This window comes from Oncorhynchus mykiss, chromosome 3, assembly GCF_013265735.2.
Source record: "Oncorhynchus mykiss isolate Arlee chromosome 3, USDA_OmykA_1.1, whole genome shotgun sequence".
NCBI classification, from domain to species: Eukaryota; Metazoa; Chordata; class Actinopteri; order Salmoniformes; family Salmonidae; genus Oncorhynchus; species Oncorhynchus mykiss.
In genome coordinates this window covers 10,715,678-10,742,412 of record NC_048567.1, presented here as the reverse complement: position 1 = coordinate 10,742,412, position 26,735 = coordinate 10,715,678, and the positions used below count along the sequence as shown (strand labels likewise).

Below are 26,735 nucleotides of genomic sequence, written 5' to 3'. Positions count from 1 at the left end.
ATATTTCTCTGATTTACAATACAAAATACACTACCAGTCAAAAAGTTTGGACACACCTACTCATTCTAGGATTTTTCTTAACTTTCTATGGCTGCAGGGGCAGTATTGAGTAGCTTGGATGAAAAGGTGCCCATTGTAAATGGCCAGCTCCTCAGTCTCAGTTGCTAATATATGCATATTATTATTAGTATTGGATAGAAAACACTCTAAAGTTTCCAAAACTGTCAAAATATTGTCTGTGATTATAACATAACTGATATTGCAGGCGAAACCCTGAGGAAAATCAAAACAGGAAGTGGCTTCTATTTTGAAAACTCCATGTTCCATAGCCTCCCCTACCAGATTCCTTTCCATATCGCTTCCTCAAGGTGTCAACTGCCTTCAGACATAGTTTCAGGCTTTTATTTTGAAAAATGAGCCAGAACGATAACATCGCGTCAAGTGGTCACATGAGTTTTGCACCCGCAACAGAATTTGGACAGCCATTGTGTTCCCCTCTCCTACTGTGAAAGACATTTGTGGTTGATATATTATCGATTATATATTTTAAAAACAACCTGAGGATTGATTATAAAAAACATTTGACATTTTTCTGTGGAAAAATCTGCATTGTCGTGACCGCTCCTGTGGATTTCTGAACATAACGCGTCAAACAAACTGAGGTATTTTGGATCTAAAAATAATCTTTATAGAACAAAAGGAACATGTGTTGTGTAACTGGGAGTCTCGTGAGTGAAAACATCCGAAGATCATCAAAGGTAAACAATTAATTTGATTGATTTTCTGATATTCGTGACAGAGCTACCTGATGCTAAGTGTACTTAATGTTTTATCGTGCGATCGATAAACTTACACAAACGCTTGGATTGCTTTCGCTGTAAAGCATAATTTCAAGACAGGTGGATTAACAAAAGGCTAAACTGTGTTTTGCAATATTGCACTTGTGATTTCATGAATATAAATATTTTAGGTAATATTATTTGACTGTGGCACCATGCTATTCAGCGGTTGCTGATGACAATTATCCCGCTTAAGGGATGGGTAGCGTTAAGAAGTTAATTTGTACTATTTTCTACATTTCTACATTGTAGTGAAGACATCAACACTATAGAATAACACATATGGAATCACGTAGTAACAAAAAAAGTGTTAAACATATCAAAATATGTTTTAGATTTTAGATTCTTCAAAGTAGACACCCTTTGCGTTGAGGACAGGTTTGCACACCCTTGGCATTCTCTCAACCAGCTTCACCTGGAATGCTTTTCCAACAGTCTTGAAGGAGTTCGCACATGCTGAGCACTTGTTGGCTGCTTTTCCTTCACTGTGCGGTTCAACTTCACTGTGCGGTTCAAAACCATCTCAATTGGGTTGGGGTTGGGTGATTGTGGGGGCCAGGTTTTTGAATGCAACACTCCATCACTCTCTTTCTTTGTCAAATAGCCCTTACACAGCCTGGAGGTGTGTTTTGGGTCATTGCCCTGTTGAAAAACAAATGATAGTCCCTCGAAGCGCAAACCAGATTGGATGGCGTATCGCTGCAGAATGCTGTGGTAGCCATGCTGGTTAAGTGTGACTTGAACTACAAATAAATCACAGACTGTGTCACCAGCAAAGCACCCCCACACCATCACACCTCCTCCTCCATGCTTCACGGTGGGAACCACACATGCGGAGATCATCCGTTTACCTATTCTGCTTCTCACAAAGACATGGTGGTTGAAACCAAAAATCTAAAATTTGGACTCATCAGACCAAAGAACAGATGATTTCCACTGGTCTAATGTCATTTGCTCATGTTTCTTGGCCCAAGCAAGTCTCTTCTTATTATTGGTGTCCTTTTGATGTGGTTTCTTTGCAGCAATTCGGCCATGAACGACTGATTTACGCAGACTCCACTGAACAGTTGTTAGAGGAATTAAATTCCTATATGTTTAATACCCAATTCAATTAATACACTCAGCCCATTTTTAAGGATTTGTAAGAAGCTTATTTGCATAAAATGGGCGGAGACCAGTCTAAAAATCAAGCACTAGCGTTTATTCTCGAGAGTACTGAACATGATACAATTTACAACAGGTTATAAACTGAAAATGACGTCATTAGGTTTCAAACTGTCCCGTCTCTCCTCCACTCCGGAACAATGGCAGTATAGTTCTCAAGCCTTCCTACATTGACCCCCACCAGTATAGATAATTTATGACCAAGCCAAGGTCTTCCTGTGTAGATAAGCATTCTAGCCAGTCTGACGATATGTTCATTCGTTTCTACCAAGTCATTGTTCTAATTCTTGATTATAATTACACACATTATATTCAGTACTAGGATTAAAATAAAATTCATACATCTATACAGTAACATAATAGTATTCTGATTAGTCAGTCCTGATTGAAATGTATACATAATTAGTCATTATTGATCAAAAATCCATTAACAACAGTGGATATTGAGATGTGTCTGTTACTTGAATTCTGTGAAGCATTTATTTTGGGCAGCAATTTGAGGTGCAGTTAACTCTAATGAACTGCAGCAGAGGTAACTCTGGGTCTTCCATTCATATGGCGGTCCTCATGAGAGCCAATTTCATCATAGAGCTTAATGGTTTTTGCGACAGCACTTAAAGAAACTTTCAAAGTTCTTGACATTTTCCGGATTGACTGACCTTCATGTCTTAAAGTAATAATGGACTCTAGTTTCTCTTCGCTTATTTGAGCTGTTCTTCCATAATATGGACTAATATTTACCAAATAGGGCTATCTTCTGTATACCACCCCTACCCTGTCACAACACAACTGATTGGCTCAAACGCATTAAGAAGAAATACCACAAATGAACTTTTAACAAGGCACCCCTGTTAATTGAAAGGCATTCCAGGTGACTACCTCATGAAGCTGGTTGAGAGAATACCAAGAGTCTGAAAAGCTGTCATCAAGGCAAAAGGGTGGTTACTTTGAAGAATCTGAAATATAAAATATATTTTGATTTGTTTAACACTGTTTTGGTTTCTATATGATTACATATGTGTTATTTCATAGTTTTTGATGTCTTCATTATTATTCTACAATGTAGAAAATAGTAAAAATAAAGAAAAACCATGGAATGAGTAGGTGTGTCCAAACTATTGACTGGTATTGTATGTCGAGCCATTGTCAACAGAAATTCCTGATGACACCAGTGATTGTTCTGCTCAACTTGACCTTATTCAGAGATATTATTTGCAGTAATAATGGTCAGAACCTGTTCAGGTGGTACAGAAGACATCCAAAAGTAAAAATTGAGCAATGATGGAGTGGCTAGGCTGAAACAGGATGAAGACAGCAATAATCAATCACAGTTGGAAGGAGACAGAGGGGGCCAGATATGAATCATCACACACAGATAAGCCTTGTTCAAATTAACATGATTCAGGAGTGACAGAGGATATGGACACATACAGTAATAATCAAGGCCAGATGGAGTGGCCTATTTACCTGAGAGGATGGATGAAGGCAGTAATAATCAAGGCCAGATGGAGTGGCCTATTTACCTGAGTGAATGGATGAAGGCAGTAATAATCAAGGCCAGATGGAGTGGCCTATTTACCTGAGAGGATGGATGAAGGTAGTAATAATCAAGGCCAGATGGAGTGGCCTATTTACCTGAGAGGATGGATGAAGGCAGTAATAATCAAGGCCAGATGGAGTGGCCTATTTACCTGAGAGGATGGATGAAGGCAGTAATAATCAAGGCCAGATGGAGTGGCCTATTTACCTGAGAGGATGGATGAAGGCAGTAATAATAAAGGCCAGATGGAGTGGCCTATCTACCTGAGAGGATGGATGAAGGCAGTAATAATCAAGGCCAGATGGAGTGGGCTATCTACCTGAGAGGATGGATGAAGGCAGCAATAATCAAGGCCAGATGGAGTGGGCTATCTACATGAGAGGATGGATGAAGGCAGTAATAATCCAGGCCAGATGGAGTGGCCTATCTACCTGAGAGGATGGATGAAGGTAGTAATAATCAAGGCCAGATGGAGTGGCCTATCTACCTGAGAGGATGGATGAAGGCAGTAATAATCAAGGCCAGATGGAGTGGCCTATCTACCTGAGAGGATGGATGAAGGCAGTACTAATAAAGGCCAGATGGAGTGGCCTATCTACCTGAGAGGATGAAGAAGATCCCGGAGACGAAGGCAAGGATGGTGCGCTGGGGCCGGATGTGTCCGATGTTACTGATGACAAAGGCCGTGAAGACGAAGAGCAGAGACACCATGGGGAACGGAGTGGCCGTCCGCACCATCTCTACAGGGTCACAGTGTTAGAGGTTAGAGGTCATAGCAGAGACACCATGGGGAATGGAGTGGCTGTCCGCACCATCTCTACACGGTCACAGTATTAGAGGTAAAATGTTATGCGCTAACCATAATAGAGAGCAATAGTAATGGCGTCTTTTTGTAGGTATCAACTTCGCCATGGCTCATTGGCCAAAGCTTATTGGGAAATTAATTGGGGTTTTGGATAAATGCCAAAAATAAGGTATGTTGTAAACAGAGACTTAGGGAGACCTTACACGTTTTGTTCTATGAGATAATCATCAGCTAACGTCACTTTTTGTGAGTTTTTAAGCATTTACAGTTGAAGTCGGAAGTTTACATACACCTTTGCCAAATCAATTGAAACTCAGTTTTTCACAATTCCTGACATTTAATCCTAGCAAAAATCCCTGTTTTAGGTCAGTTAGGATCACCACTTTACTTTAAGAATTTGAAATGTCAGAATAATTGTAGAGAGAATAAATCATTTCAGATTTGATTTCTTTCTTCACATTCCCAGTGGGTCAGAAGTTCACATACACTCAATTAGTATTTGGTAGCATTGCCTTTAAATTGGTTAACTTGGGTCAAATGTTTCGGATAGCCTTCCCACAATAAGTTGGGTGAATTTTGGCCCATTTCTCCTGACAGAGCTGGTGTAACTGAGTCAGGTTTGTAGGCCTCCTTGCTCACGCACGCTTTTTCAGTTCTGCCCTCAAATTTTCTATGGGATTGAGATCAGGGCTTTGTGGTGGCCACTCCAATACCTTGACTTTGTTGTCCTTAAGCCATTTTGCCACAACTTTGGAAGTATGCTTGGGGTCATTGTCCATTTGGAAGACCCATTTGTGACCAAGCTTTAACTTCCTGACAATGTCTTGAGAAGTTGCTTCAATATATCCACATATTTTTCCTCTTTAATGATGCCATCTATTTTGTGAAGTGCACCAGTCCCTCCTGCAGCAACGCACCCCCACAACATGATGCTGCCACCCCCGTGCTTCACGGTTGGGATGGTGTTCTTTGGCTTGCAAGCCTCCCCATTTTTCCTCCAAACATAACGATGTTCATTATGGCCAAACAGTTCTATTTTTGTTTCATCAGACCAGAGGACATTTCTCCAAAAGGTACGATCTTTGTCCCCATGTGCAGTTGCAAACCGTAGTCTGGCTTTTTTATGCCGGTTTTGGAGCAGTGTTTTCTTCCTTGCTGAGCGGCCTTTCAGGTTATGTCGATATAGGACTCATTTTACTGTGGACATAGATACTTTTGTACCTGTTTCCTCCAGCATCTTCACAAGGTCCTTTGCTGTTGTTCTGGGATTCATTTGCACTTTTCGCACCACAGTACGTTCATCTCTAGGAGACAGAACGAGTCTCCTTCCTGAGCTGTATGGCGGCTGCGTGGTCCCATGGTGTTTATACTTGCGTACTATTGTTTGTACAGATGAACGTGGTACCTTCAGGAGTTTGGAAATTGCTCCCAAGGATGAACCAGACTTGTGGAGGTCTACAATTGTTTTCCTGAGGTCTTAGCTGATTTCTTTTGATTTTCCCATGATGTGAAGCAAAGATGCACTGTCTGAAGGTAGCCCTTGAAATACATCCACAGGTACACTTTCAATTGACACAAATTATGTCAATTAGCCTATCAGAAGCGTCTAAAGCCATGACATAATTTTCTGGAATTTTCCAAGCTGTTTAAAGGCATAGTCAACTTAGTGTATGTAAACTTCTGACCCACTGGAATTATGATACAGTGAATTATAAGTGAAATAATCTGTTTAGAAACAATTGTTGGAAAATGTACTTGTGTCATGCACAAGGTAGTTGTCCTAACCGACTTGCCAAAACTATAGTTTGTTCACAAGAAATTTGTGGAGTGGTTGAAAAATTAATTTCAATGAATCCAACCTAAGTGTATGTAAACTTCCGACTTCAACTGTATGTAATCATAACAAACACATAAATTACAAAGCTGCTTCATAATAATGAATACATGTCGTGTTAACTGACTGCTATTATCTCATGGAACAAAATGTAGAAGATCTCCTAAACCTGTGTTAACCCTAGAACTGATTTTTTTTGTCTGTTTATCCAAAACCCCAATTAGTTTCCCCATAGGCTTTGGCCAACGAGCCATTAATGGCTGAACAAACCAGAAGTAACTCATTTCCGTTTTTTAGGGCTACAAGTTGGTGAGCTGTATGCTGAGTGTGCAGTGTAAAGCTGTAAGTGTAGGGTACAGTATACTCACTCAGAATATTAGCAGTATTCTCTGTGGTGATCTCTATCTCTGGCTCAGTGAAATACTCTGACGCCACACATCTCCCGTTCTCTGTCCCTGAGAGAGAAGGGAAAGAAAGAGGAGTGTGTAAAATTGAGGCTTGCATGAGAAAGAGAGAGGGAGGCAGATACATACATACAGGGGTCGACTGGGACCAAAAATCTGTCCTACCATTTCTAACACAATGGACCATTTTTTTCTATGAGCCCCTCACACCGGCCCATTTTGTTATTTGAGGCCCCCATGTTTTGCCAGTTAATTATAATTTTGCACAAAGAAAACAAGTTAGGCAAAAAATGGACCAGCCCTTCTGGCAATTTCCCAAAATGCCAGATGGCCAGTCTGCCCCTGCATACGTTAATGAAAAAATAATATAGTATATAAAATTGAGATTGTGAAGTTGCACTGATATAAGGTCCGTTTATTGTTTTCCCCTAATGGTTAACGTTCAGATTTAGAAGGAGTGAACTGATCCTAGATTGACTATGGCTAATTCTATCCGGAGCAGATTGGTCAGTTCACCACTGCTATTGAGGGTCAGAGGTCATATGTACCCGCCACGAAGCAGACCCTCCAGAGGCCAGAGTGCAGGGCCATCTTGACCTCCATGCTCTGGTTCTGCTGCAGCACGATGCCCTCCTCCATCAACAGCCAGTAGTCTGTAGACACAGCCACGCCCACCAGCAGCAGACCACACGCCCCAAAAACCGTGGACAGGATGGTCAGCGCTCTGCTACTGCACGAACTCATCTAGAGACAGAGGGAGAGCGGGAGGAGAGGAGGGAGTGGAGGGAGGGAGAAGGAGAGAGAGCAAGGATAAGTCAGACTTATTGCATGAAGTCTTCAGAGAGGAGCGAGAGACAAAGCAAAGTGAGAGACAGAGAACTCTTTTAATTTTAAGTCAGACTTTTAGATTAAACTAATTTACAGAGAGAGAGAAAGAGAGAGGGAGGGAGACAGATACCTCGTTCAGAAGTCATGCTGAGAGAAAGAGAGAGAGAGGGAGACAGGTACCTCATTCAGAAGTCATGCTGAGAGAAAGAGAGAGGGAGGGAGACAGGTACCTCGTTCAGAAGTCATGCTGAGAGAAGGAGAGAGAGAGGGAGACAGGTACCTCGTTCAGAAGTCATGCTGAGAGAAAGAGAGAGGGAGGGAGACAGGTACCTCGTTCAGAAGTCATGCTGAGAGAAAGAGAGAGAGAGAGGGAGGGAGACAGATAACTCGTTCAGAAGTCATGCTGAGAGAAAGAGAGAGAGAGAGGGAGACAGGTACCTCATTCAGAAGTCATGCTGAGAGAAAGAGAGAGGGAGGGAGACAGGTAACTCGTTCAGAAGTCATGCTGAGAGAAAGAGAGAGAGAGGGAGACAGGTACCTCGTTCAGAAGTCATGCTGAGAGAAAGAGAGAGGGAGGGAGACAGGTACCTCGTTCAGAAGTCATGCTGAGAGAAAGAGAGAGAGAGAGGGAGGGAGACAGATACCTCGTTCAGAAGTCATGCTGAGAGAAAGAGAGAGAGAGAGGGAGGGAGACAGATACCTCGTTCAGAAGTCATGCTGAGAGAGAGAGAGAGAGAGGGAGACAGGTACCTCATTCAGAAGTCATGCTGAGAGAAAGAGAGAGGGAAGGAGACAGGTACCTCATTCAGAAGTCATGCTGAGAGAAAGAGAGAGGGAGGGAGATAGGTACCTCGTTCAGAAGTCATGCTGAGAGAAAGAGAGAGAGAGGGAGACAGGTACCTCATTCAGAAGTCATGCTGAGAGAAAGAGAGAGGGAGGGAGACAGGTACCTCGTTCAGAAGTCATGCTGAGAGAAAGAGAGAGAGAGGGAGGGAGACAGATACCTCGTTCAGAAGTCATGCTGAGAGAAAGAGAGAGGGAGGGAGACAGGTACCTCATTCAGAAGTCATGCTGAGAGAAAGAGAGAGGGAGGGAGACAGGTACCTCATTCAGAAGTCATGCTGAGAGAAAGAGAGAGAGAGGGAGACAGGTACCTCATTCAAAAGTCATGCTGAGAGAAAGAGAGAGAGAGGGAGACAGGTACCTCATTCAGAAGTCATGCTGAGAGAAAGAGAGAGGGAGGGAGACAGGTACCTCGTTCAGAAGTCATGCTGAGAGAAAGAGAGAGAGAGGGAGGGAGACAGATACCTCATTCAGAAGTCATGCTGAGAGAAAGAGAGAGAGAGAGGGAGGGAGACAGATACCTCGTTCAGAAGTCATGCTGAGAGAAAGAGAGAGAGAGAGGGAGGGAGACAGGTACCTCATTCAGAAGTCATGCTGAGAGAAAGAGAGAGGGAGGGAGACAGGTACCTCGTTCAGAAGTCATGCTGAGAGAAAGAGAGAGGGAGGGAGACAGGTACCTCGTTCAGAAGTCATGCTGAGAGAAAGAGAGAGAGAGGGAGGGAGACAGATACCTCGTTCAGAAGTCATGCTGAGAGAAAGAGAGAGGGAGGGAGACAGGTACCTCATTCAGAAGTCATGCTGAGAGAAAGAGAGAGGGAGGGAGACAGGTACCTCATTCAGAAGTCATGCTGAGAGAAAGAGAGAGAGAGGGAGACAGGTACCTCATTCAAAAGTCATGCTGAGAGAAAGAGAGAGAGAGGGAGACAGGTACCTCATTCAGAAGTCATGCTGAGAGAAAGAGAGAGGGAGGGAGACAGGTACCTCGTTCAGAAGTCATGCTGAGAGAAAGAGAGAGAGAGGGAGGGAGACAGATACCTCATTCAGAAGTCATGCTGAGAGAAAGAGAGAGAGAGAGGGAGGGAGACAGATACCTCGTTCAGAAGTCATGCTGAGAGAAAGAGAGAGAGAGACGGAGGGAGACAGGTACCTCATTCAGAAGTCATGCTGAGAGAAAGAGAGAGGGAGGGAGACAGGTACCTCGTTCAGAAGTCATGCTGAGAGAAAGAGAGAGGGAGGGAGACAGGTACCTCGTTCAGAAGTCATGCTGAGAGAAAGAGAGAGAGAGGGAGGGAGACAGATACCTCGTTCAGAAGTCATGCTGAGAGAAAGAGAGAGGGAGGGAGACAGGTACCTCATTCAGAAGTCATGCTGAGAGAAAGAGAGAGGGAGGGAGACAGGTACCTCATTCAGAAGTCATGCTGAGAGAAAGAGAGAGAGAGGGAGACAGGTACCTCATTCAGAAGTCATGCTGAGAGAAAGAGAGAGGGAGGGAGACAGGTACCTCATTCAGAAGTCATGCTGAGAGAAAGAGAGAGGGAGGGAGACAGGTACCTAATTCAGAAGTCATGCTGAGAGAAAGAGAGAGGGAGGGAGACAGGTACCTCGTTCAGAAGTCATGCTGAGAGAAAGAGAGAGAGAGGGAGACAGGTACCTCATTCAGAAGTCATGCTGAGAGAAAGAGAGAGGGAGGGAGACAGGTACCTCGTTCAGAAGTCATGCTGAGAGAAAGAGAGAGAGAGGGAGGGAGACAGATACCTCATTCAGAAGTCATGCTGAGAGAAAGAGAGAGGGAGGGAGACAGATACCTCGTTCAGAACTCATGCTGAGAGAAAGAGAGAGAGAGAGAGACAGGTACCTCATTCAGAAGTCATGCTGAGAGAAAGAGAGAGAGAGGGAGACAGATACCTCGTTCAGAAGTCATGCTGAGAGAAAGAGAGAGAGAGGGAGACAGGTACATCATTCAGAAGTCATGCTGAGAGAAAGAGAGAGAGAGGGAGACAGATACCTCGTTCAGAAGTCATGCTGAGAGAAAGAGAGAGAGAGAGAGGGAGACATATACCTCGTTCAGAAGTCATGCTGAGAGAAAGAGAGAGGGAGGGAGACAGGTACATCATTCAGAAGTCATGCTGAGAGAAAGAGAGAGGGAGGGAGACAGGTACCTCATTCAGAAGTCATGCTGAGAGAAAGCGAGAGAGAGGGAGACAGGTACCTCATTCAGAAGTCATGCTGAGAGAAAGAGAGAGGGAGGGAGACAGATACCTCGTTCAGAAGTCATGCTGAGAGAAAGAGAGAGGGAGGGAGACAGGTACCTCATTCAGAAGTCATGCTGAGAGAAAGAGAGAGGGAGGGAGACAGGTACCTCATTCAGAAGTCATGCTGAGAGAAAGAGTTTATTTCTAAATCACCGTTTGTAATATTAACCACTACACAACATGTCAGGGGCTACAGTAGCTTGAATACCACACACACACACACACACACACACACACACACACACACACACACACACACACACACACACACACACACAGATACATGTGGTTTTCAAACACTTGTTAAGTTTCACATGTACATTTTTCAGGTGTTTTCCCTCATGACATTTTTTTTACTAGTTTATTTTTTTTACCACTTCCAGCTACATCTGAGGGGTATTCCAGAAATATGGTTTAACAAATTCAGGATTTCCTGAACATATCAGGCTTGTCTTAACCAGATGAGGAAGTCCAGGATTTCTTGGTTCATTGAAGTTATTCGGCTGAAGTGAAGCGCAGATTGGTTGACCAGCTGGCGCGTGCACGCAACATTCAAAAAGGTCCTCATTTCGGTGACAGAAAAAATGACAGATATGGAGTCAAAAGACAGAGCCCAATATTTCAAAAGTCTAGAACAAGAAACAATTGTACAACACAACAAATATGTTAAGATATTTCTCCCAAAAGTAATACATCTGCTGCCACAAAAGCCAGAGAGGGAGCCTGGCAGAAAATTACAGACAGTGTTAAATGGTTCCAATATCTAACAGGCCTAGTTTACACATATGGCTAATTAGGAACAATGCTTTCACTTTATAGAGCACTGTTACTGCAGCGCTGGTGGGTAATATGTCAATTGAAGTAACATATGTCACAATTGCAATGGTAGGACCATTCCATAGCCTATGTAGGATAAAGACTAATGTATTGAATTCATAGAGTGCTTCTCGTGACAACACCGGCAGCAATGTTGTTCAATGTTTAGTTGTAAGCCCATGGGAGTCAGATCATCCGACAAAAGAAGGAAGGAAGATCATTGAATTCAATGACTGTTTGTGAAAATGATTTGGTTTGGTGAAAGTTTAGGCTGTTAAAGTTGTTTCAATTCACGTAACCTCCTTCATTTGGTCCAGAGGGTGCTTGAATGGGAGATCTGTGGCCATCTATAGCACCAATGATGTTTGGAAAATCTGCGGGATGAATTAGGCGATGTATTATTTTTATCATGTTGCCTAGATTTATTAATAATTTGAGATTAGCAAAGCATCGCTGGCAGTCAACTGATTGTACCTGCATTCTATAAAAGTTATCCTTGATTATATGGACAACTTGATGGCCAGGGAATGCAACACAGACATAAAAAAACATATTCTTCTTTACATACCGTTGCCTTGCCATATAGTTCAGCATCGCCCACATTGTACAGGACATTTCCAGTGGCAAGAAAATCTCTAAGCAATACACATAGTTGACCTAGCAGTCGACGTGAAACCGCGTTGGGTTACATTTGCTATATATGGGTTGAGTAAATTTTCTAGATATATGAGTGATTGTGCGGAAAAACGATAACGTTCAAAAGTAGATTTTTCTGAATGATCTAAAGGATATATTTGAGGTCCAAAAATGTGTTCCCTTTGTAAAGTACGGCGAACAATGCAGGCTCCGGTGTCAAGTGGATTTTCCAAGGAGACAGGCCATAGTGAAGAACAAGAATCTGATGATAAGGCTCTCTTTCAAGCTCTCTTTCTGGAGAAAATTCAGAGATTGCACAAATTCTGGTTTTGACAGATCTCGCTAAATCACAAATCCGGCTTTTTGGTACACCCGTCTGGGCTCCCATTTGGGGAACAACCAGAAACGACCCTGCTTAGTTTCAGAGGCAAACCAGCAGTGGGATGCAGGGTACCATGATGCTGGAATGTGCCAACACTTGAAAAAAGGCAGTGACAGCAAATGCCAGGGTAAAGTAACCAACTATAGGGAAACCTGCAGGAAAGAGAGAGGCGTTTTATTTAATTACGGTATCATACCAAATGTTTCACAGAAAATATTTGTTTTGCATCCATTTACAAATGATGTACTCTTGCGTTGAAAAATGGTTTGCAATATATATTTTACTATCAATACATTTGGGTATTGAAACATATGTTTTGCTTTCAATATCATTTTTTTTGTTTGCAATACTAAGAATTGTGTTTTTGGTCATCAGTTTTTTAAATTGATATTTTAATGGCACAAAAAGTAAGTTACTCACTAGTAAATTGGCGGCAATCCTTAATTGAAACTTTAACAAAGTGGGCTCCCCGGCACAGTTTAGGTAAAAAGCTGATGGATGGGGCTGGAGAAATGCAACCACTCTGGAATCCATAGCCTGCGCTCTGGACTGACCATCCATGATATCAAAATTATAGTTTTAACCCATATAGTTTTTAAGCTATACAGTGTTTGTTTTCATTTACTTGGTTTACAAATATTGGAGTAAATGTGGAGTTTTCTTACATGTGAGACTGCAAATTAGATTTTCACTTTCACATGTGGAATTGCAAGTTCACATGTGAAAAACAATCATATGTGAAAGTTAGATTTTTACATTTGATTCCACATGAGAAAGTGAGATTTCCACATGTAAAAGTTTTGTGAGGCACATGTGAAAAGATGGTGTTAACATGTGAACTCTAAATGTAATACATGTGAAAACAGCTATCTCACATTGAAACTGCAAATTTGACATGTACTTTTTTGCAAGGTCACACAAATATGTAGTTTTGTCGATAAAAAGGAGTTATAACACATCCATTTGGGAACCAATCGCAGAAAAGATCGAAGGGCAGAGAGATGATGAGGGCCAAGTTAATGATCATTAACAAGCACACACACAGGTTCCATTGTGATTCCGACATTAACTTTCCAGGCCTTAGTGCTTGTTGACTGGCCAACACTGCACTGCATATCTTCCCTCCCCAGTCAGCACGCTGAGTGTGTGTGTGTTAATTCACCCTGTGTGTTCATTCATCACCCATTTGCGACACAATCGGAGGGATGAATGGAGAGGGAAGAGTGAATGGAGCCTGTCCACTGCTCTTGTACACTGCTGTTGTCCATTGTGTCCTCACATCACCCTGAAGAGTCATTTGGTCAGTGGTCCTCAATGCTGTTTCAGAGTAACTGTCTTCCTCGGAGATGAGCTTCCAGTCTATGCTCAGTTTCCCATTTATAACACTAATGGTTAAGGATAGGATGTGGAGAGGGGAACCTGATTCTAGACCTGTGGCTTTGGGCAGCATCTACCCAGAGTGACATCCCACTGGAAAAGCATGCTGGGAGAAAAGGCATATCTTTTGGATGTGCTTATTGTGCAGTGAATGGAGCGAATGGAGAGGGAAGGAGGGATGAATGGAGAAGGAAGGAGGGATGAATGGAGAGGAAGGAGGGATGAATGGAGAGGGAAGGAGGGATGGATGTAGATGGAAGGAGGGATGAATGGAGATGGTAGGAGGGATGAATGTAGAGGGAAGGAGGGATGAATGGAGATGGAAGGAGGGATGAATGTAGAGGGAAGGAGGGATGAATGTAGAGGGAAGGAGGGATGAATGTAGAAGGAAGGAGGGATGAATGGAGAAGGAAGGAGGGATGAATGGAGAGGGAAGGAGGGATGAATGGAGAGGGAAGGAGGGATGAATGGAGAGGGAAGGAGGGATGAATGTAGAGGGAAGGAGGGATGAATGTAGAGGGAAGGAGGGATGAATGTAGAAGGAAGGAGGGATGAATGGAGAGGGAAGGAGGGATGAATGGAGAGGGAAGGAGGGATGAACGGAGAGGGAAGGAGGGATGAATGGAGAGGGAAGGAGGGATGAATGTAGAGGGAAGGAGGGATGAATGGAGAGGGAAGGAGGGATGAATGGAGAGGGAAGGAGGGATGAATGTAGAGGGAAGGAGGGATGAATGGAGAGGGAAGGAGGGATGAATGGAGAGGGAAGGAGGGATGAATGTAGAAGGAAGGAGGGATGAATGGAGAGGAAGGAGGGATGAATGGAGAGGGAAGGAGGGATGAATGGAGAGGGAAGGAGGGATGAATGGAGAGGGAAGGAGGGATGAATGGAGAGGGAAGGAGGGATGAATGTAGAGGGAAGGAGGGATGAATATAGAGGGAAGGAGGGATGAATGTAGAGGGAAGGAGGGATGAATGTAGAAGGAAGGAGGGATGAATGGAGAAGGAAGGAGGGATGAATGGAGAGGGAAGGAGGGATGAATGGAGAGGGAAGGAGGGATGAACGGAGAGGGAAGGAGGGATGAATGGAGAGGGAAGGAGGGATGAATGTAGAGGGAAGGAGGGATGAATGGAGAGGGAAGGAGGGATGAATGGAGAGGGAAGGAGGGATGCATGTAGAGGGAAGGAGGGATGAATGGAGAGGGAAGGAGGGATGAATGTAGAGGGAAGGAGGGATGAATGGAGAGGGAAGAAGGGATGAATGTAGAGGGAAGGAGGGATGAATGGAGAGGGAAGGAGGGATGAACGGAGAGGGAAGGAGGGATGAACGGAGAGGGAAGGAGGGATGAATGTAGAGGGAAGGAGGGATGAATGGAGAGGGAAGGAAGGATGAATGTAGAGGGAAGGAGGGATGAATGGAGAGGGAAGGAGGGATGAATGGAGAGGGAAGGAGGGATGAATGGAGAGGGAAGGAGGGATGAATGGAGAGGGAAGGAGGGATGAATGTAGAGGGAAGGAGGGATGAATGGAGAGGGAAGGAGGGATGAATGGAGAGGGAAGGAGGGATGAATGTAGAGGGAAGGAGGGATGAATGGAGAGGGAAGGAGGGATGAATGGAGAGGGAAGGAGGGATGAATGGAGAGGGAAGGAGGGATGAATGGAGAGGGAAGGAGGGATGAATGGAGAGGGAAGGAGGGATGAATGTAGAGGGAAGGAGGGATGAATGGAGAGGGAAGGAGGGATGAATGTAGAGGGAAGGAGGGATGAATGGAGAGGGAAGGAGGGATGAATGGAGAGGGAAGGAGGGATGAATGGAGAGGGAAGGAGGGATGAATGGAGAGGGAAGGAGGGATGAATGTAGAGGGAAGGAGGGATTAATGTAGAGGGAAGGAGGGATGAATGGAGAGGTAAGGAGGGATGAATGGAGAGGGAAGGAGGGATGAATGTAGAGGGAAGGAGGGATGAATGGAGAGGGAAGGAGGGATGAATGTAGAGGGAAGGAGGGATGAATGGAGAGGAAGGAGGGATGAATGGAGAGGGAAGGAGGGATGAATGTAGATGGAAGGAGGGATGAATGGAGATGGAAGGAGGGATGAATGTAGAGGGAAGGAGGGATGAATGTAGAGGGAAGGAGGGATGAATGTAGAAGGAAGGAGGGATGAATGTAGAAGGAAGGAGGGATGAATGGAGAGGGAAGGAGGGATGAATGTAGAGGGAAGGAGGGATGAATGGAGAGGGAAGGAGGGATGAATGTGGAGGGAAGGAGGGAAGAATGGAGAGGGAAGGAGGGATGAATGGAGAGGGAAGGAGGGATGAATGGAGAGGGAAGGAGGGATGAATGTAGAGGGAAGGAGGGATGAATGGAGAGGGAAGTAGGGATGAATGGAGAGGGAAGGAGGGATGAATGGAGAGGGAAGGAGGGATGAATGGAGAGGGAAGGAGGGATGAATGGAGAGTGAAGGAGGGATGAATGTAGATGGAAGGAGGGATGAATGGAGAGGGAAGGAGGGATGAATGGAGAGGGAAGGAGGGATGAATGTAGAGGGAAGGAGGGATGAATGGAGAGGGAAGGAGGGATGAATGGAGAGGGAAGGAGGGATGAATGTAGAGGGAAGGAGGGATGAATGGAGAGGGAAGGAGGGATGAATGTAGAGGGAAGGAGGGATGCATGGAGAGGGAAGGAGGGATGAATGGAGAGGGAAGGAGGGATGAATGGAGAGGGAAGGAGGGATGAATGGAGAGGGAAGGAGGGATGAATGGAGAGGGAAGAAGGGATGAATGTAGAGGGAAGGAGGGATGAATGGAGAGGGAAGGAGGGATGAATGGAGAGGGAAGGAGGGATGAATGTAGAAGGAAGGAGGGATGAATGGAGAGGAAGGAGGGATGAATGGAGAGGGAAGGAGGGATGAATGGAGAGGGAAGGAGGGATGAATGGAGAGGGAAGGAGGGATGAATGTAGAGGGAAGGAGGGATGAATGTAGAGGGAAGGAGGGATGAATGTAGAGTGAAGGAGGGATGAATGTAGAAGGAAGGAGGGATGAATGGAGAAGGAAGGAGGGATGAATGGAGAGGGAAGGAGGGATGAATGGAGAGGGAAGGAGGGATGAACGGAGATGGAAGGAGGGATGAATGGAGAGGGAAGGAGGGATGAATGTAGAGGGAAGGAGGGATGAATGGAGAGGGAAGGAGGGATGAATGGAGAGGGAAGGAGGGATGAATGGAGAGGGAAGGAGGGATGAATGGAGAGGGAAGGAGGGATGAATGTAGAGGGAAGGAGGGATGAATGGAGAGGGAAGGAGGGATGAATGGAGAGGGAAGGAGGGATGAATGTAGAGGGAAGGAGGGATGAATGGAGAGGGAAGGAGGGATGAATGTAGAGGGAAGGAGGGATGAATGGAGAGGGAAGGAGGGATGAATGGAGAGGGAAGGAGGGATGAATGGAGAGGGAAGGAGGGATGAATGTAGAGGGAAGGAGGGATGAATGGAGAGGGAAGGAGGGATGAATGTGGAGGGATGAATGTAGAGGGAAGGAGGGATGAATGGAGAGGGAAGGAGGGATGAATGGAGAGGGAAGGAGGGATGAATGGAGAGGGAAGGAGGGATGAATGGAGAGGGAAGGAGGGATGAATGTAGAGGGAAGGAGGGATGAATGTAGAGGGAAGGAGGGATGAATGGAGAGGTAAGGAGGGATGAATGGAGAGGGAAGGAGGGATGAATGTAGAGGGAAGGAGGGATGAATGGAGAGGGAAGGAGGGATGAATGTAGAGGGAAGGAGGGATGAATGGAGAGGAAGGAGGGATGAATGGAGAGGGAAGGAGGGATGAATGTAGATGGAAGGAGGGATGAATGGAGATGGAAGGAGGGATGAATGTAGAGGGAAGGAGGGATGAATGTAGAGGGAAGGAGGGATGAATGTAGAAGGAAGGAGGGATGAATGGAGAAGGAAGGAGGGATGAATGGAGAGGGAAGGAGGGATGAATGTAGAGGGAAGGAGGGATGAATGGAGAGGGAAGGAGGGATGAATGTAGAGGGAAGGAGGGAAGAATGGAGAGGGAAGGAGGGGTGAATGGAGAGGGAAGGAGGGATGAATGTAGAGGGAAGGAGGGATGAATGGAGAGGGAAGTAGGGATGAATGTAGAGGGAAGGAGGGATGAATGGAGAGGGAAGGAGGGATGAATGGAGAGGGAAGGAGGGATGAATGGAGAGTGAAGGAGGGATGAATGTAGAGGGAAGGAGGGATGAATGGAGAGGGAAGGAGGGATGAATGGAGAGGGAAGGAGGGATGAATGTAGAGGGAAGGAGGGATGAATGGAGAGGGAAGGAGGGATGAATGGAGAGGGAAGGAGGGATGAATGTAGAGGGAAGGAGGGATGAATGGAGAGGGAAGGAGGGATGAATGTAGAGGGAAGGAGGGATGCATGGAGAGGGAAGGAGGGATGAATGGAGAGGGAAGTAGGGATGAATGGAGAGGGAAGGAGGGATGAATGGAGAGGGAAGGAGGGATGAATGGAGAGGGAAGAAGGGATGAATGTAGAGGGAAGGAGGGATGAATGGAGAGGGAAGGAGGGATGAATGGAGAGGGAAGGAGGGATGAATGTAGAAGGAAGGAGGGATGAATGGAGAGGAAGGAGGGATGAATGGAGAGGGAAGGAGGGATGAATGGAGAGGGAAGGAGGGATGAATGTAGAGGGAAGGAGGGATGAATGTAGAGGGAAGGAGGGATGAATGTAGAGTGAAGGAGGGATGAATGTAGAAGGAAGGAGGGATGAATGGAGAAGGAAGGAGGGATGAATGGAGAGGGAAGGAGGGATGAATGGAGAGGGAAGGAGGGATGAACGGAGAGGGAAGGAGGGATGAATGGAGAGGGAAGGAGGGATGAATGTAGAGGGAAGGAGGGATGAATGGAGAGGGAAGGAGGGATGAATGGAGAGGGAAGGAGGGATGAATGTAGAGGGAAGGAGGGATGAATGGAGAGGGAAGGAGGGATGAATGGAGAGGGAAGGAGGGATGAATGTAGAGGGAAGGAGGGATGAATGGAGAGGGAAGGAGGGATGAATGGAGAGGGATGGAGGGATGAATGTAGAGGGAAGGAGGGATGAATGGAGAGGGAAGGAGGGATGAATGTAGAGGGAAGGAGGGATGAATGGAGAGGAAGGAGGGATGAATGGAGAGGGAAGGAGGGATGAATGTAGATGGAAGGAGGGATGAATGGAGAGGGAAGGAGGGATGAATGTAGAGGGAAGGAGGGATGAATGGAGAGGGAAGGAGGGATGAATGGAGAGGGAAGGAGGGATGAATGTAGAGGGAAGGAGGGATGAATGTAGAGGGAAGGAGGGATGAATGGAGAGGGAAGGAGGGATGAATGGAGAGGGAAGGAGGGATGAATGGAGAGGGAAGGAGGGATGAATGAAGAGGGAAGGAGGGATGAATGGAGAGGGAAGGAGGGATGAATGGAGAGGGAAGGAGGGATGAATGTAGAGGGAAGGAGGGATGAATGGAGAGGGAAGTAGGGATGAATGGAGATGGAAGGAGGGATGAATGGAGAGTGAAAGAGTGAATGGAGCCTGGCTTTGTGAGCGAGGGATTGGAAGGGATGGAGGCAGGCTGGTGGAGAGGGACTTAAAGAGCTGGGAGAAGGGAATTAAGAATAGGGTTGGAGAGAGAGACAGATTCAACAGAGGGAAACAGATAAGAAGACAAAGGCAGGAAGGAAGACAGAGAGACAGTGAACGGAGGATAACTATGGAAACGGCTAGCAAAACTCTACATTCATATGTTATTTGTACTACTGATTTGCTGTTGTGGATTATTTGGTGCTAATTACTTTAACATACTGATGAAATGGTGTTGCTCAGAGACTGTCTCCCTCCTAATTGGATATCCTTCTCATTCTCTCCTTCTCCCTCTATTTCAACATGCCATTGTGTTTCTTCCTTTCTCCTTCTCTCTGTTTCTTTCCTTCTCTTCACATCTTCCCCTTACTTCTTTCTCCCTCTCACATCTTAATTTTCACCCTCTTCCCAATGTTTTCCCCTCCCTCCTCCTCCATTCCTCAGTGTCCTTCCCTCTCTTCTTCTCTCCTCCACCATGTTCACCCGGTCCTGTGTTTTCTCTCCAGTCTGTGTGGTGACTCAGCGGAGCCCCCAGAGCTGAGTGGAGACGCATGGGCCTGGGGGGCGACATTGTGTGTGTGTGTGTGTGTGTATGTGTGTGTGTGTGTGTGGGGGGGGGGGACATGACAGTACAGAATCTGGTGCTAGATAACGAGGACCAGTCAGAGACATTCATTCACAGATACAGATTAGAATAGATCTGACTAAAGCCAGAGACATGGAAAACAGAGGAGGGGGAACAGAACGGACTAAAGACAGAGATATAGAAAGAGGAGGGGGAATAGCTAGAAGAGAGCCAGAGAGAATAGGAGGAGTGACTAGAAGAGAGCCAGAGAGGAGAGGAGGATCAGAGATATGATGAGAGAGGAGAGGAGGAGTGACTAGAAGAGAGACAGAGAGGAGAAGAGGAGTGACTAGAAGAGAGACAGAGAGGAGAAGGAGAGATATGATAAGAGAGGAGAGGAGGAGGAGAGATATGATGAGAGGATAGGAGGAGTGACTAGAGGAGAGACAGAGTGGAGAGGAGGAGGAGAGATATGATAAGAGAGGAGAGGAGGAGGAGGAGAGATATGATAAGAGGATAGGAGGAGTGACTAGACGAGAGACAGAGAGAAGAGCAGGAGTGACTAGAATAGAGACAGAGAGGAGAGGAGGAGGAGAGATATGATAAGAGAGGAGAGGAGGAGGAGAGATATGATGAGAGGATAGGAGGCGACTAGAAGAGAGGCAGAGAGGAGAGGAAGAGGAGAGAAATTATGAGAGGATAGGAGGAGTGACTTGAAGAGACAGAGAGGAGAGGAGGAGTGACTAGAAGAGAGACAGAGAGGAGAGGAGGAGGAGAGATATGATGAGAGGAGAGGAGGAGGAGAGATATGATGAGAGGATGGGAGGAGTGACTAGAAGAGAGGCAGAGAGGAGAGGAGGAGGAGAGAAATTATGAGAGGATAGGAGGAGTGACATGAAGAGACAGAGAGGAGAGGAGGAGTGACTAGAAGAGAGACAGAGAGGAGAGGAGGAGGAGAGATATGATGAGAGGATAGGAGGAGTAACTAGAAGAGAGACAGAGAGGATAGGAGGAGTGACTAGAAGAGAGACAGAGAGGAGAGGAGGAGTGACTAGAAGAGAGACAGAGAGAAGAGGAGGAGTGACCATAAGAGCGACAGAGTGGAGAGGAGGAGGAGAGATATGATGAGAGGATAGGAGGAGTGACTAGAAAAGAGACATACAGGAGAGGAGGAGTGACTAGAAGAGAGACAGAGAGGAGAGGAGGAGGAGAGATATGATGAGAAGATAGGAGGAGTGACTAGAAAAGAGACATACAGGAGAGGAGGAGTGACTAGAAAAGAGACATACAGGAGAGGAGGAGGAGAGATATGATGAGAGAATAGGAGGAGTGACTAGAAAATATACATACAGGATAGGAGGAGTGACTAGAAAAGAGACATACAGGAGAGGAGGAGGAGAGATATGATGAGAGGATAGGAGGAGTGACTAGAAGAGAGACATACAGGAGAGGAGGAGGAGAGGTATGATGAGAGGAGAGGAGGAGTGACTAGAAAAGTGACATACCAGAGAGGAGGAGTGACTAGAAAAGAGACATACAGGAGAGGAGGAGGAGAGGTATGATGAGAGGAGAGGAGGAGTGACTAGAAGAGAGACATACAGTAGAGGAGGAGGAGAGGAATGATGAGAGGAGAGGAGGAGTGACTAGAAGAGAGACATACAGGAGAGGAGGAGGAGAGGTCTGATGAGAGGAGAGGAGGAGTGACTAGAAGAGAGACATACAGGAGAGGAGGAGGAGATATGATGAGAGGAGAGGAGGAGTGACTAGAAAAGTGACATACCAGAGAGGAGGAGTGACTAGAAAAGTGACATACCAGAGAGGAGGAGTGACTAGAAAAGAGACATACAGGAGAGGAGGAGGAGAGGTATGATGAGAGGAGAGGAGGAGTGACTAGAAGAGAGACATACAGTAGAGGAGGAGGAGAGGAATGATGAGAGGAGAGGAGGAGTGACTAGAAGAGAGACATACAGGAGAGGAGGAGGAGAGGTCTGATGAGAGGATAGGAGGAGTGACTAGAAGAGAGACATACAGGATAGGAGGAGTGACTAGAAGATAGACATACAGGAGAGGAGGAGGAGAGGTCCAAAAAAAAGTAAGGGAGTAATCAAGACAAGAAGTCAGATATGAAGAATGAATGGAAGAAATACACACAAGGAGTGAAGATTCAGCCCAACTCTGCAGTATTTCTAAAAGCTGTCCCCTCCCTGCTGCCGTCACTCACTGGCATTTACATTTCAGTCATTTAGCAGACACTCTTTTCCCTCACTCCCCCTCACTGATGTGATAGGCCTGGATAGGTAGACGCTATATGGTGGAAACTACTACTTACTGTGAACCAGACGCCTCCGGTTAACAGAGGGGATAACTTAAAACCTCTTGAATCTAGGGGGCACTATTTTCATTTTTGGAAAAATAATGGGTAAATGGGCTGTTTTGTCAGGACAAGATGCTAGAATATGCATATAATTGACAGCTTAGGATAGAAAACTCTCTAAAGTTTCCAAAACTGTAAAAATATTGTCTGTGAGTATAACAGAACTGATATTGCAGGCGAAAGCCTGAGAAAAATCCAATCAGGAAGTGACTCTTATTTAGATCCTCTGCGTTCCTATGCGTCCCTATTGAGCAGTGAATGAGATATCAACCATATTCCTTTTTCTATGGCTTCCCTAATGTGTCTAGTGTCACAATACATAGTTTCAGGCTTTTATTTTGAAAAATGAGCCTGAACATCAACCTTGTGTCAGTGGTCAGCTGAAGTCTCTCAGAGTGTTTTGTGTGTAAATGACAAATGTGGCCATTGTTTCTCTCTTTCCTACTAAGAAGCCATCTGTCCCGGTTGATATATTATCGAAGAGATATTTGAAAAACACCTTGAGGATTGATAATAAACAACGTTTGCCATGTTTCTGTCGATATTATGGAGCTAATTTGGAATATTTTTCAGCGTTGTTGTGACCGCAATTTCCGGTTGAATTCTCAGCCAAATGTGAAGAACTAACAGAGTTATTTCGGCTACAAAAATAATATTTTTGGAAAAAAGGAACATTTGCTATCTAACTGGGAGTCTTGTGAGTGAAAACATCCGAAGCTCATCAAAGGTAAACGATTTCATTTGATTGCTTTTCTGATTTTCGTGACCAGGTTGCCTGCTGCTAGCTAGGCATAATGCTATGCTAGGCTATCGATAAACTTACCCAAATGCTTGTCTTGCTTTGGCTGTAAAGCATATTTTCAAAATCTGAGATGACAGGGTGATTAACAAAAGGCTAAGCTGTGTTTCAATATATTTCACTTGTGATTTCATGAATATGAATATTTTCTAGTAATATTTATGTCCGTTGCGTTATGCTAATTAGTGTCAGTTGATGATTACGCTCCCGGATCCGGGATGGGTAGTTACAAGAGGTTTAAAGCCATAACATTGGTGAAGGGAAATGCTTTACGCTGCAATTAAGTTCCAGTTCAACACCATGGACAGCACTCCCAATGTCCAGTTCAGCACCATGGACAGCCCCCTTTCATTGTCCAGTTCAGCACCATGGACAGCCCCTTCATTGTCCTGTTCAGCACATTGGACAGCACTCTCATTGTCCAGTTCAGCACATTGGACAGCACCCACACTGTCCAGTTCAGGATACTTGGACAGCACCCTCACTGTCCAGATCAGGATTTCTGGACAGCACCCTCATTGTCCAGTTCAGCACCATGGACAGCACTCTCATTGTCCAGTTCAGCACCATGGACAGCACCCCCACTGTCCAGTTCAGCGCCATGGACAGCACTCCCACTGACCAGTTCAGCTCCATGGACAGCACCCTCACAGTCCACTTCAACACCATGGACAGCACCACCACTGTTCCACTGGGTTCTCTAGAGCTTCAGGGTGTGCAGGCTTTTCGCTCCATCCTATCACTCACACATCTGTTTCAAATAATCACCTAATTTTGATCTTCAGTCTAGGCAATGATCTGAATCAGATGTGTTACTGAAGGACTGGAACAAAAATCTGCACACCCTCTGGAAAAAACCTGTGTTAGACAGTGTGTGAAGCTGTGAGGGGTCTCTCCGTCGTGCTGAACTAACGTGAGGCCAGTCTCTGCCACTACTGCTCCCACAACTATATTCCATGGTGTGGTCACTGTTCATGGCACCTCAGGTTGAGGCTCGGAGGTGGAAAACCCTTATTTAAAAAAAGCACTTCTATGCTATGCTAAATTAGGGTTGGACTGAAAATCTACAGGACAGTAGATCTCCAGGAAGATGGTTGGGCAGCCCTGGTCTACAGAAACTAGGAGAGAGGGTCAGAGAACGAAGGAGAGTGATAACGAGAGTGAGGGAGAATAAGACATCCACTTTGTATGTTGTCTACCTCACTTGCTTTGGCAATGTTAACACATGTTTCCCATGCCAATAAAGCCCTTGAATTGAATTGAATTGAATTGAGAGAGAGAGAAGAGAGAAGTGAAAAAGAGGGTGAGAGAGGGAGAGAGAATAAGAGAAAGAGAGAAAGAGAGAATGAGAATAGATAGAAGTGAATGAGAGGGAGAGAGAATAAGAGAAAGAGAGAATGAGAATAGATAGAAGTGAATGAGAGGGAGAGAGAATGCAGTGAAAATAGGACTGGAGGGCAGGATTAGCCCCTCCAGAGTTTATAAGGCAAAGAAGACAAAGTGAAAGACTGAGGCTGAAACAGATGTAGGTTAATATAGGGAAAGACCTTGGCCCAAAAAGGCAAGGAGTACCCAACGTGAACACGCATGCCCTGGGCTGGGTGCACTCATACTGCACGCGTTAAACTAATTACTAACTACGATATAACTAAGTAGCAACAAAAACTATTCCATGTCAGAATTACTCACAGGAAAAAGCACACACACAGAGACTCTCTCTCTCTCTCACACACACACACACACACACACACACACACACACACACACACACACACACACACACACACACACACACACATACACACACACACACACACACACACACACACACACACACACACACACACACACACACACACACACAGTGACTCATTCAGCAAGGACGTTTAGATGATGAAATTAAGAAAGCAGTGGCCACACTAAAATGACAGCACATTTAGAGAGAGAGAGAGAGAGAGAGAGAGAGAGAGAGAGAGAGAGAGAGAGAGATGGAATAATACAGTAGGTTACAGACCAATGTACATGAAATGACCATAATTTCCACCAGCAAGGTTTTCAGTTCACCAGTCTCTCTCCATCACCACAGCGCTGTGTGTGTTTCTACTGTTTATTATAGATACGGTAGTCCCAGTTTATATCACACGACACACACAATATGCCTCAGAATGTTGTTTGCAACCCCCTCTATTGCCACACTGTCACGCGGAGAGTTTGGAAGTGATCAACATAGGCAGACCAGGCGACAAAGAAGACTGTATCCTCCAATGCAACTCTGACAAACATTAGAGTAAGACAACAAAACATAGACATTCCAGTAACAGATTAAAGCCATCCACGACAGACACAAACCATTTTGTCATATGTTGGCTACATGACACCTGGAAAGTGTTCACAGATGTAGTTTATTATTCATATCCTTAATCCTATAAACCTCATGCAGTAGGATAAAATGGTTCAGTTAAAATGTGTTTGTATATTTTGGGTTATGAGCAAAAACACTTACCCTGGCTGTCACAGGAGCGATATCCGAATGGTGTGCGTGCTTGACAGTAATCAAGAACCTCGCGCCTGGGAGGGTTGGCTGATTTCACAGTTCTCTCTCTCTATCTCTCTGCCCCCTCTTTCACTCCCTCTCTCGATTGTGTGTGTTACCCCTTTACGCTCCTTTACCCATCCTCTCAATCTCCAACTCCCGCTCTTTTTCACTCTCACTATCTATGAGCACTGCTGCAGTGGGTCTGGAGCTACAGTATACAGTACAACAGGGACAGTGGGGGATGGAAGAAGAGAGAGGGAGTGTGAAAGGCACACAAGGAAAGAGAGAGAGAGAGAGAGAGAGAGAGAGACAGAGAGAGAGAGAGAGAGAGAGAGAGAGACAGAGAGAGAGAGAGATAGAGAGAGAGAGAGAGAGAGAGAGAGAGAGAGAGAGAGAGACAGAGAGAGAGACAGAGAGAGAGAGAGAGAGAGAGAGAGAGGTGGGGGGATGTAGAGGAAGGGAAATGCAGGGGAGCAAACTGCAAGTTAAAAATAATACATGTTTATTTAACCTTTATTTTGACAGGAAGTCAAAGCTGAGACCAACGTCTCTTTTCCAGATGAGCCCTGTATATAACCATAAAACACATCAAAATACAATAAACACATTAAACTACACATTCATATGCACAATAAAATACACATACTGAATTTATACAAAACGCTACACGAAAAGCAAAACACAATCATAAAAAACAGACACATTTTTCCGTAAAAAGGTCCCTTAACAACCGTCTGAAATGCCCTAGAGACACACATTCCACACACAAGGTGCAAATTAAATAGAGACATTAGTTTGGAGGTAACAGGCTCCTGAGTGGGGCAGCGGTCTAAGGCACTGCATCTCAGTGCAAGAGGCATCACTACAGTCCCTGGTTTGAATTTAGGCTGTATCACATCCGGTCATGATTGGGAGTCCCATAGGGCGGTGCACAATTGGCCCAGCGTCGTCCGGGTTTGCCGGCGTAGGCTGTCATCGTAAATAAGAATTTATTTTTAACTGACTTGCCTGGTTAAATAAACAATTATGCAGACTATTACAGAAGTTTTACATAAACAATACTGTACAGTCAGATAACATTCATGTATATTCAGGGAGATTTATGCAGCCTGTATGTGACCTGTCATTGTGG

At 45.2% G+C, this 26,735-nt stretch overlaps 1 protein-coding gene across 1 annotated transcript in view; it reads right to left on the bottom strand.

The window, feature by feature from the left end:
- LOC110520833 (voltage-dependent calcium channel gamma-7 subunit-like) overlaps positions 1–25,800 on the bottom strand; it is a 36,205-nt gene extending 10,405 nt beyond the window's left edge. The window contains exons 1-4 of the mRNA XM_036968585.1: positions 25,571–25,800; positions 7,135–7,330; positions 6,551–6,637; positions 4,143–4,283 (exon numbers count right to left, since the gene is read on the bottom strand). Of these exons, the coding sequence (XP_036824480.1) occupies positions 4,143–4,283; positions 6,551–6,637; positions 7,135–7,330 (424 nt within the window). The 5' untranslated portion in view covers positions 25,571–25,800. The remainder of the gene's footprint in view (positions 1–4,142; positions 4,284–6,550; positions 6,638–7,134; positions 7,331–25,570) is intronic.
- Positions 25,801–26,735: the final 935 nt, after the last annotated feature.